General features: G+C 40.9%; 1 protein-coding gene across 8 annotated transcripts in view; it reads left to right on the forward strand.

The window, feature by feature from the left end:
• The window catches only part of cgnl1 (cingulin-like 1), a 150,209-nt gene extending 139,513 nt beyond the window's left edge, over window positions 1–10,696 (forward strand). For all 8 annotated transcript variants that reach the window (XM_068017885.1, XM_068017886.1, XM_068017884.1 and 5 more), the window contains 5 exons: window positions 242–325; window positions 2,326–2,450; window positions 4,712–4,820; window positions 5,306–5,469; window positions 8,264–10,696. In XM_068017885.1, the coding sequence (XP_067873986.1) occupies window positions 242–325; window positions 2,326–2,450; window positions 4,712–4,820; window positions 5,306–5,469; window positions 8,264–8,387 (606 nt within the window). In that variant the 3' untranslated portion in view covers window positions 8,388–10,696. The remainder of the gene's footprint in view (window positions 1–241; window positions 326–2,325; window positions 2,451–4,711; window positions 4,821–5,305; window positions 5,470–8,263) is intronic.
• The last annotated feature ends 506 nt before the right edge of the window (window positions 10,697–11,202 follow it).

Here is an 11,202-nt window from a genome sequence, read left to right on the forward strand (position 1 = left end):
GCAGAGGTGGGTTCGCCACCAACTTTTCAGTCGGTGGATGGCTCCCATCCGCCAAGGGGAAAATTCCAGCAGGTAAAAGAAAGAACAATCTTCAACATAAAGTAACCCCAATTAGATGGGCAAAAAGAAATGGATTATGACTTTATTAAGCAATTTGCAATGTTAGACCTTTCAATGGTTTGATTGAACTTTCAAGATATTTTGATATAACAGCATAACAATTTCACTCTTTCACTGACAGATTGAACAGATGCGAAATGAACTTTTCCAGGAAAGAGCTGCAAGACAAGATCTGGAATGTGACAAGATTTCATTAGAGAGACAGGTAGCTTATAGTTATGTGAATTTGAGCAACCTTCTTGAATTGTGTATTGGAAGTTCAATAGTGCAGCAACTAACTAAAGAAACAAACACTTATAGTGGCACTCTAACAGGATTGCAATCATGTCAGGAAAGGTTCATACTGAAATTTAGAAATTAGTTTATAAGTCAATAATTAACAGAGGTAATACAGCACTAGGATGGTTATTGGTGATGCATTGGCATCACTAAGTTTGCATTCTTATTTCAGTTCCTCTTGCTGGCTTAACATATGACTTGCATTCTTGTTCAGCAGTGCTCCAGGTGTCACGGGATAGCAGTCAGGAGGGGCAACCCTTGCTGATTTCTTTTTTATTTGGCCCCTGTTTTGCTTCAAGCCTTGTAGCAATCTGATTGTCGTTCCAGTTGAAATTGACTAACTAAGCAGGGGAAATGGTGATAATGTGGAGACAGTAGCATGGTACTGAAGGAAGAACTGAAAACAGGAGAATAGCTGTTTTTTTATGATCTTATGTAATTAAATAGTGATCATGGAGTGGTATACTAGATGGATGGTTACAAATTTGTAGGCAGCTGATTATTTTGGAGAGAAAAGATGAATAAGCAGAGATTTCTTCACATTTGTGAAACAGTAGAAATTGTGTGGATGGGAAAGAGAGGATAATAGAGAAAAGGGTATTGCATTGTTGGTTCTTTTGATACTTTTTATGTCCTAGTATTGAATTCACATTAACTTTCTACAGGAAACTGGTTGTATCCACTTTGCAATCAAAAAGCAAGTCTTTACAATATTCTCGATGCTCGATTAGCTCTACTAGCTTGCCTCAACTGGTGCATTATTTCCTGAGCGGTTTCTTTTTTTTCAAAAAAAAAACACTACACTCCCTTCATCGAAGTTTCTTGCTGCCAGTTGAGAGCTTTAAAGATCAAAAAGCACACACATTTGGTGCAGACCTTGCAAGTGGTGACAGATTTGAAATCCAGTACATCGATTGTGTCCCTGGCATTAAAACTCACTGCATTAAAATCGTGCTGGAATTGTCCATCAGTACAGAACTTAGTGTGCCGGTACGATCCAGCTTCTACTATATGTTCCTATTGTCCATTAGTACAGATCGTAATGTGTACTGGTATTGTCCAAGATTCTATTCATCATCCAAACAGCTCTGGTAATTAATATTGATGAAATTATTGGCTAAAGATGTCCAGAAATCACTCCACAAGAACTGTTGAAATGCTAGCTAGTAAATTTATCTTTGTGAAATATCCAAGTTTTATCCTATATGAAAAGACAAAATTGCAACTTTAACCATGCGCTCCATCCACTATCAGCGCACAGTGAGTGGCAGCAATGTGTACCATTTGAAAGCTGCACTGCAGCAACTTGCTACGGCTGCTTGGCAGCACCTCCCAAACCCCCAGCCTTTACCCCCTAGAAGGACAAGGGCAACAAGGGAACATTACCGTCTGCAAGTTCCCCACCAAGTCACACATCATCCTGACTCAGAAAAATGTCACCGTTCCTTCACTGTCGCTGGATCAAAATCCTGGAACTCCCTTCCTGACAGCACTGTGGGTGTACCTACACCACATGGACTGCAGTGGTTCAAGAAATTGGATCACCACCACCTTCTCTAGGGCAATTAGGGATGGGCAGTAAATACTGGACTTGCCAGTGTTTCCCCCATCCCATGAATGAATAATAAAATATAAACAGTTGTCCAAAGTTTGTGGAATTGTCTGATCTTAAAAAGAGAAATTGGGCAGGCAGCACAAAAACTAGTGAAACGCAAAAAGATTGTTGAGATCTCTAATGGAATTTAGATTGCACTAAGTAAATCAAATTGAAACATTTAACATTAAAATACAGTTCTTTCAAATTTTGAAACCCCAATTCCAAGTTGCATGTAAGGAATTACTGGATGTATAAACACAATATATTCAGTTGAAGAAATAAGTACTTCCCAACAATTTTAATAGAAATAAAATGATATTTAATCATAGCACAAGGATCTAAAGAGCAGAATTGCATATCTGGAAGGATCTCAGAAACAGAATAAGGAAGGAATTGTTACTCAGCTGGAGGCAAGAATCCAAGAACTAGAAGAACGTCTTGAAGCTGGAGAAAGGTAAGATTTTATTTTTCCTCAAAAATAGGATCAGTCCAACTTTGTATACTGCATGTTACATCTTTTATTGAAATGTCATTTCAGTGAAAGGATGTATGTTCAAAGATATTTGTAGAGGACTCGATTGTTTTAACAAAACTGGATTAAGAAACCACTATATATAACAAATGTTAGCCAGATGTTTATGAGCAAGAATAGATGGAGACTACTCAGTCGGTAACTGAAATATATCATTTAATTCTGAAAGCTGGCAGGTCTGGAGACTATTTTCAGCTTGCACATTGTAAAAGACTAAAACAAGTACTAATATTATAGAAATAATGTTTCTCAAATTTGAGAAATGGCTTTATTACTGTAATATTAGCCAAAAAATACAAAAACATACGAAACATAATATTACTTATTTTCTGTGTGAAATTTGGTGTTAAGTAGAGGGATGTCAGTACTGATGAATAGAACACTATCCCAGATCAGTTGTAGAATTGGTCGATGCAGAGTAAAACTCCCTTAAAGTGGAATAATCAAGAGACAACTGAACTTAGCGCTGTCAATTAACAACATGCTCCAGCCTAAAGATCAGAAGAAGACTTTCTTGTTACCATCCTGTGGCCTGATTCTGAAGTAGGGGTAACTTTGACCTTCAGATCATGGCTGCAAAGAATTAAATTGAGTTTCAAACTTGTTTCAAGTAGGACTTTCATCTGATCAGTCAGTGCTGGATTTGAAGCCAGGATCCAGAGGAAGATCCAGTGCCTATCCCATTGCATCAACCAGTCACCTAAGTACCTTAAATCTACTCGCTTTGTCCCACTCTTTTACCTCAAGTCTCTCTAAATTTTCCATTCTGTGTCTGTTCTATTTTTACTTCTATATCCTTTTTTCCTACTTAACCTCACCTGATCAATCTCATTACAGAGCAGAAGAATGTTTTCTTTTAAATAATTAGCAACACTTTATTGCATGAAAATCTACTTTAAAAATTGACTTTCCAGCCAATGAAAAGCTGAGATCAACATCACATTGTTGATGCAACTAGGTCAACCTTAAATGTGAAATTTATATCAATCCCAGGAAGTGCTTGCTCCTAACTGATAAACTCATCAGCAACATCCGCAGCCCAACGGATGGAAATATTTGACCATTATTGTAATGTTGACAGTAAACAGGGAAATAAAGTAACTTATAGGCTATATATAGTGCATGTGGAGAATGGATCAAGACTTGAAGTTTAATCTGTAGTCGTGAGCATAAAGGAACCAGTTTGCATGCACTAGATATGTATCCGATTAAATGAGACTCATCTTAAGCGTCAGCATTCATGCCTGCTCCAAATTGGACAATTCAGACAAAATGCAATAAAACCAGGGAATAACAGTTTATCTGTATCAGCATAAGTTTGCTTCTATAGCTGTAGCTAAATCCACGGGGACAAATTTATACAGTGTTCTGGGATTAGAGCATTGAACCTTGACATTAGTTTGTTATTGCAATGGTATTTGTTTTGCCATTAATTAGCTGTTTTGGCTAAGTAATTATCAGTATTAGTAGCTATTTGCATAGCCTGCAGCCAGCAACTATTCTTCACCATTGAATAAACATAAGGGACTCAAAATGCTCCTCATTGTATCATAAAAGTCTGTCTCTTTGACGAAGCTTTTGGTCACTTCTCTTAATATTGCTTTATGTAGCTCTGTGTTGAATTTTGAGTGCTAATACTGCTTTGAAGTATCTTAGGATGGTTTTAACTTTGTTAAAGGTACTACATAAATGCAAGTTACTGTTGTTTAGGTTGCAAGTGTACATAATGCCAAGATGTTTCCTATTGTGGGTGAGTCCAGAACTAGGGGGCACTTTTAAAATTAGGGATTGCCCTTTTAGGACAGAGATGAGGTGAAATGTTTCTCTCTCAGCGTTGTGCGACTTTGGAACTCTCTGCCTCAGAAGGCGCTGGAGGGGGGGGTCATTGAATATTTTTAAGGCGGAGGTAGATAGATTCTTGTTAGGCAAGGGAATCACAGATTATCGGGGGTCGATGGGAGTGTGGAGTTTGAGACACAAACGGATCAGGCATGATCTTATTGAATGGCGGAGCAGGCTAGAGAGGCCGAATGGCCTACATCGTATGCTCCTAATTCGTATGTTCGTATATTAAAGTAAAACGGTACAAGGAAGGCTGATACATACCAGCGCAATATTGACCCTTTCAGTAGAGATCTCTTGTGATAGTACAATTAAAATATGTGTTTAACATCCCTTTTCAGAGAAAGATCAACTCTGCAATTGAGCAATCGCAAACTTGAAAGAAAGACTAAGGAGTTAATGCTGCAAGTAGATGATGAACATCTCCATCTGACAGACCAAAATGGTCAGGTATGTGGCACAAAATGGAGGAGCATCCATTTTGTAGCAGTAACCTGCGGGAGGCTGGTAGGTTGGGAGAACATTAGTACTATAACTTCTTATTGTAAGCCCAAGAATCTATGTCAGGTCCAGTTTGAAACTTTTGCTGAAAAGCAAAATGAGAATTAGTCTTTATATTTAACTGTACTGTGATTCTAGATAAGGAACTACTAAACAATATCGTCTTAGATTAAATTTGAAACAATAAAGTTACTAAAGCTTTTAAAGACTTTTAGTTTCAAATGCAACCAGTGAATTGGGGCATGCGCAAGTTTAAATAAAGTAGCTTCAAGCGAGAATAAAGACCGATTCTTTAAATTGTTAAACTGAATGAAGATTGCTTAATCTAGTTTTCAGATAAATATTTATCAACCAGTATTCATTTTCTTTAAAATGTGTTCTACAGGTTTGTATGAAATGTGCTTGTTGTGATCAATCTTTCCAAAATTTTCTAGTTGAACCTACGATTGAAAGCACTCAAAAGGCAAGTAGATGAAGCAGAGGAAGAAATAGATCGCTTGGAAAATGCAAAGAGAAAGCTACAGAGAGAACTGGAGGAACAAATGGAAGCCAATGAAGAACTTCAAGGACAAATGAATACTTTAAGAAAAGATCTCAGGTAGGTTTATTCAGCTTCTGAAATGCAAACCAGGTGCAGTTGGCAGATTTGAAGCTATTAATTGGTTTGCCCCCAAAAACTGATGCGATGCCAACTTCATGCCTACTAATTATGATGATTCGTTATTTATGTTAATTGGCTGCACGGATTAACATGGGACCCAATATCATGAAAAACTTGCACTATTTAAAGCCAGCCTGCATTACTTAAAGCTAGCCTACAGCTTTGAAAGGGGAGGTGCATTGTGACCGGAGTAGGTGCTGGGAGTCATTCTGTAACTGAATTTGGGAAAGAGCGCGAGCACTCACCTTTTAATATTGCACTTGAGGTTTTGGCAGAGGAGGTGGAAAGGGGCAGAGATGTCCTGTACCCTCGGACACACAATGAGAAAGCAGTGGGAGCAGATAGCCGTGGGGGGGTTGGCGGGGGGTGGTTATGGCCAGGGGTGTAACCTCAAGGACCTGGATGTCGTGCCAGAAGAAGTTTAATGACTGCACACTCCCCACCCCATCCTCTCACTACAACCCTACCCTTGTCTGTTTTTCATTTGTGACATCCAAGAACTGAAACCTGGCCAGGCCATGGACACAGTCACTCAATTTCAGAGTTGCAGCCTGAGCTCAGATAATGACAGCCCATATAATTTAGGGGATAGCATAGAGGTGGGAGCTGCACGTGGTGAGACACTGGGCACAACTGCACTGCAGCCAGGGCAGAGGGAAAGGAGAGTGCAGATGCCAGCTGGCTGGAGGGCAAAGTTGCACATTAGTTCTGCTGTAGAGGTCCCAGATGAGGACTTGGTTGGGCTAGGCTGCAGAAAAAGGCTGATGGGTGTATGCCCCGAAATGTTTAGTGCTTTGGGAAGCCTGCATGCAATGTCAAGGAGCATGGAAGAGTCCAGCACCAACTTGACACAGGCTGCACGCTTTGAGCAAAGTCCTATCCTTTCCATAACTGAATGGGTGGCCAACTCTATCATCACGTTTGTGGATCCAACCATGATGCACCGTCTAATAACGGATATCTCCACTTCCAATGCAGCACAAACAGCAGCTACCCAGTGTCTGAGTGCTGCAGTGGAAGCTCAGACTACTGTCATCATGACTCTAGATACCAGTGTTTAAAGGGACTTCTAGGATGTCACACAAACCTGCTGTCCTCTCCCCAAATGACAGCTTTTGGACTCCCATCCATGCCATTCCATCTTTGCCCTTGCTGTTGCCTCAGCCAGTTGGCCCAGACTTTTTTTTAATTATGTCGGGAGATGTATTACCCATCCCTAATTGCCCTTGAGAAGGTGGTGTTGAACTGCCTTCTTGAACCACTGCAGTTCCTGGGATGTTGGTACACCAACAGTGCTGTTAGAGACTGCTGCAGCCCAGGCCGAGGTGGTCTGAAGCTGAGCCTTCTAGGCCCAAACCTGCTCGAGATTATCGTCCTACAAGGCCAGCTGCAGTCTCCTCCACTGAAAGTCCGCATCCTTTCACCAGCAATGCTGCAGCCACTGGGATAGCACCTCGTAGGAGCACCAGGACAGGCAAAGATGCTAAGAGAGTGCACAAGGGTGACTTGTTTATTTTTGTACGCAACATGGCACACTAGAATCGATTTCCCTCGGTGACTTTTCTTTGTTTGCGCATCTGTTTGTTGCACTGCACAGTGGCTTTAAGATTGCTACCCGGCCACATGTACTTGCATCTTAAAGAGAATGTTGGTCGTGCGCAGCCTGTTTAATCCCTGCCCGGTACATTCTGGAATGCTGTGCGGTTGCTCAGCCGCTCAGCTTTGATGGACCATTGATTGGAATGAGTGTTTTGTCTTGGCTTTTATTTTTCCATTGTAGCCAAGAAGACGATGTGATGATCAATTACAGAGGGAAGGTAAGGAGTGTGGAGCTGTTGTTGAATGGAGAATTGTGGTTGAGGTTACTGATCTCACTGTTAAATTAGTTGTTCGCTTACAGTCCGGACAGAAAGGGGGCGGTCTAGGTTGCAGCCTCCACTTTCTCTTCCGTCTCTTCATCTTCACTACCTCCTCATGCTGCCGGACTTCCCCTCGCCTGATACAGCAAGGGCTGATCCCTCACGATGTCAAGGTTGTGCAGCATACAGCAGATCCACTCGACCAAGTACTGCAGGGCTGCTTCAGAGCGGTCCGGGTAGCAGAATTGTTGCTTCAGGATGCCAGTGGTTGTATTTATCAGATTTCTTGTGACAGCATGATTCTCGTTATATCTCTGCTGTGCATATGTGCATGGATTGCGAACCAGGGTCAAGAGTCATGTTGTCAGCGGATAGCCCTTGTCGCCCAGTAGCCACCCTCTAGCCATTGAAATGCAGCTGATACAATGGACTGCCGCAGAGTGACTGCTGTCAGGATACTAGGCATTGACCTACATGATGTGCTGCCTGTGGTCACACACAAGCTGTGTGTTGAGGGAGTGAAATATTCTTGCAGGGAAGCATGACCTAGGATGGGGGGAAATGACAACACTGCCTGCCCTTCCGAGAATGGTTACACGCATGACCATATGTTAATCCTCCAATGGGACTTCTGATCCTGCTCTTATGAGACTTGTTTCATTCTGATTCCAATCAGCAGCTATTGCTTATTGGCAAAATTGTCACAAAAGTATGCAACCTTATAATTAATTACTTTTTACTAAATATAATTTCCTTTGAATTCCATGGGAAATAGGTGCTTGTGCTTTTTTATATAACTGTTCAGTATGCTGTATTAAGAGCTTTGTTAAAAGCCACTGAAATACCTCTTATGTTATCTGTTTTGTTAACAGACGAAAGAATTCATCGGCAAAGGTTTCATCCTCAGTTCTAAATGTTTTTGAAAATGATTACAGTACAGATGAAGATAGTATCTATGACACAGGATTTAAATTGTCAAAGGAAGGTAACTTGTAGACTCAAACCTAAACATTAGTTAAAGGGAAGAAGCAATACAATGGCATAATTAACTCTACCAGGTATCATATCCCATCCTAGGTTTTTGTATTGAATTCCTTAATTATATGGATGCTGTTTGATACATGAAATGTTTTAAACACCTGTTCTCTACTGCCTCATCGAATGCCATGCTGGTTTTTTATATTTGGAGTCGTTTGGACAGTTAAAGGAAGGCCATATTGTACTGCTCATTTAATTTGAAAGGAATTTATAAATGCTTCAACTTTTAATAAAAAAAGACACAATGATTAGCAGTCAGATGTTAAATTGTGTACAGGTTGTAAATAAATTTAAACAACATTTTATTTTCCTTTATTATTTAAACGGCTATAATGCCAACAATACTTTGCTCAATATCTTCAATGGCTGTATATTAACCTTGTGCTTTTTCGGCCAATTTTTCATTTTCCACTTTGCACCTAAAGGCACTGACTTTTTACTGGGGTAAAGTTCCCCACCACTGGCACTTTGCTGTTTTGCGTAGGCACTGGATTTTCATGTGTGAGTCTAGCCAGTGCTATTTGACCATAATCAAGCTTCCTGGCAGGCAAAAGGAGGTGAGAAAGGCTGGGTCATCAGGTAAGTGCCTTTACAGCACTGCTTGTGGGCTAGAAGAAGCAGGAGTGTTTCTTGCAGTCCCAACAAGCAAACCTGTAAATACCAACCTCCCTCCTCCCCCACTTCCACAGTCTCCTCCTGACACCCACCCATATCATCACCCCTCCTCCGCGTGATCACCTACCACAGATTTTTGTTTTTCCTGACTTCTCCCCGACACCTCCAATTCTGCCGACACCCACAACTCTCCCAACCCACCATCTTTACCCCGACAATCACGGAACTTAACCGATCCTCCACTGCCTTTTCTGGGGAACATCCCGTCAACCACACTGGCTTTCACACGGGGAATCTTTTTTTTTAAATGTATGCCATGGAGTTAAAACTTCACATTGTCTGCGAAAACCCACCCATCCAGATTTCCTGTCTATAACTGATCTTCTTCACGCCCCCACCCCCGGCAACCCCCGCCCCCCACAACCCCCGTCACTCCACTGAATATTGGGGCCTTTATCTCTGATCTAGATTGAACGCTGGTCAGTTGGAAAATCCCAGCAGCTGAAGGGAGACGAGACCAGCTGGACGAACAGGTAAGTGCCTTTCCAGCATTGCTTGTGGGCCAAGAGGGATCCTCCCATACCCTGGCCCGCCAGGTTTACCTGCTTCCATTCCCGCATTCTGACCCCTTGCACGTGCTTGGATCCCAACCCTCCCCCACCATTGTCTGACCCCCGGCTGTGGCTGGGTGCTGCAAGCATTCCCTCCAGGCAGCCTGTCAATCTGGAGTTCCTGGCTGCTAAACTCTCCACCACTCCCTTCCCGCCTCTATGTTATTGTTGGGGCCTTACCATCTGGGTTCACACATGAAGGATGACGAGAGGGGCCCTGTGTTGTGGAATGGTACCCCAGCATGTCCTTACCTTCATGAGAAAAGGGGAAAGGAATTGGAAAGAAGGAAGTTCTGTATCCTAAAGCTAAACAGTTCAATAGATTATGCAGTTCCTTAAACATTAGGTGTATTTAAAATGCATGCCATTCAAAAATTAGAAGAAAGTTAGAACAATTTTCAACAATGGTCTTGCTAGTGCAGGTCCTATAAATTGTGTCTATTTTACAACAGTACATCTACCATTGAGTATTTCTTACTTTTGATATAACCTAAATAATATTGCAATATCTGAAATGTCATGGTTAAATATTTTCTGAAGTGTGACCTGGAGCTCATGCTCTGTTTTACTCTTGCCTTAATTATGTATCAGTTACTCAAAACCAGTTCCACTTTCTGTGTTTGGTTCAGTATGAAAGTTATCCAATAATATTTTAATATTTGCCATCTTAGTCTGGATAAGAGAAAGACCATATATATATATATTGTATAAAAATATTTTGCTAAACTGAATTTTATTATTCCAGTATCGTATAATGGAAGCTAAAATAAATGCACACTGTTGAGTGACAATCAATAAAGTGCAATATATCTGCAAACATTTTAACGTGATTTATTATACCAGGAAGCTGTGAGGTGAATAGTCGTTTTTGGATGTCATATACTTCACTGCTGAATGTCTTACTCTGAATCTGCATTTACTAGTTTCTGTTCAGGGCGCTAGAATTGGACAATATTTAAGTGTTTTTAAACACTGAAGCTACCTCCATTCATACAAAGCTGTAAGACACCCATTTCAACAAATAAAGTTTTTACAAACATATTTATTTGTAGTTGTTACTCGTTTCTGCTCATAAGTGAAGATAAAACTTCAGTATTTATTGTATGATAAACACTGAACATTACCTTTCCTGAAAACAGTTTACTGTCTTTAGAGTCTTTTTTTTCAGTCATAATGGCACAGAAGGAGGCCATTCAGCCCATCGAGTACATGCTGCCTCTCTGTACAGCAATCCAGTCAGTCCCATTTCCCTGCTCTATCCCCAAGTTTATTTCCCTCAAGCCCATCCAACTTCCTTTTGAAATCATTAATTGTCTCTGCTTCTACTATCCTCGTAAGCAGCAAGTTCCATGTCCTTTCCACTCGCTGCATAAAAAAAGTTGTTCTTCACATCCGCCCCCGCATCTCCTGCCCAAACCCTTATATCTGTGTTCACTAGTACTTGTACCATCAGTTAATAGGAACAGCTTTTCTTTGTCCACCTTATCTAAACATGTCATAATATTGTACAGCTCGATCAAATCTCCCTTCAGCCTCCTTTGCTCCAA

Source organism: Heterodontus francisci, chromosome 38 (genome assembly GCF_036365525.1).
Source record: "Heterodontus francisci isolate sHetFra1 chromosome 38, sHetFra1.hap1, whole genome shotgun sequence".
In the NCBI taxonomy this organism is placed as follows: Eukaryota; Metazoa; Chordata; class Chondrichthyes; order Heterodontiformes; family Heterodontidae; genus Heterodontus; species Heterodontus francisci.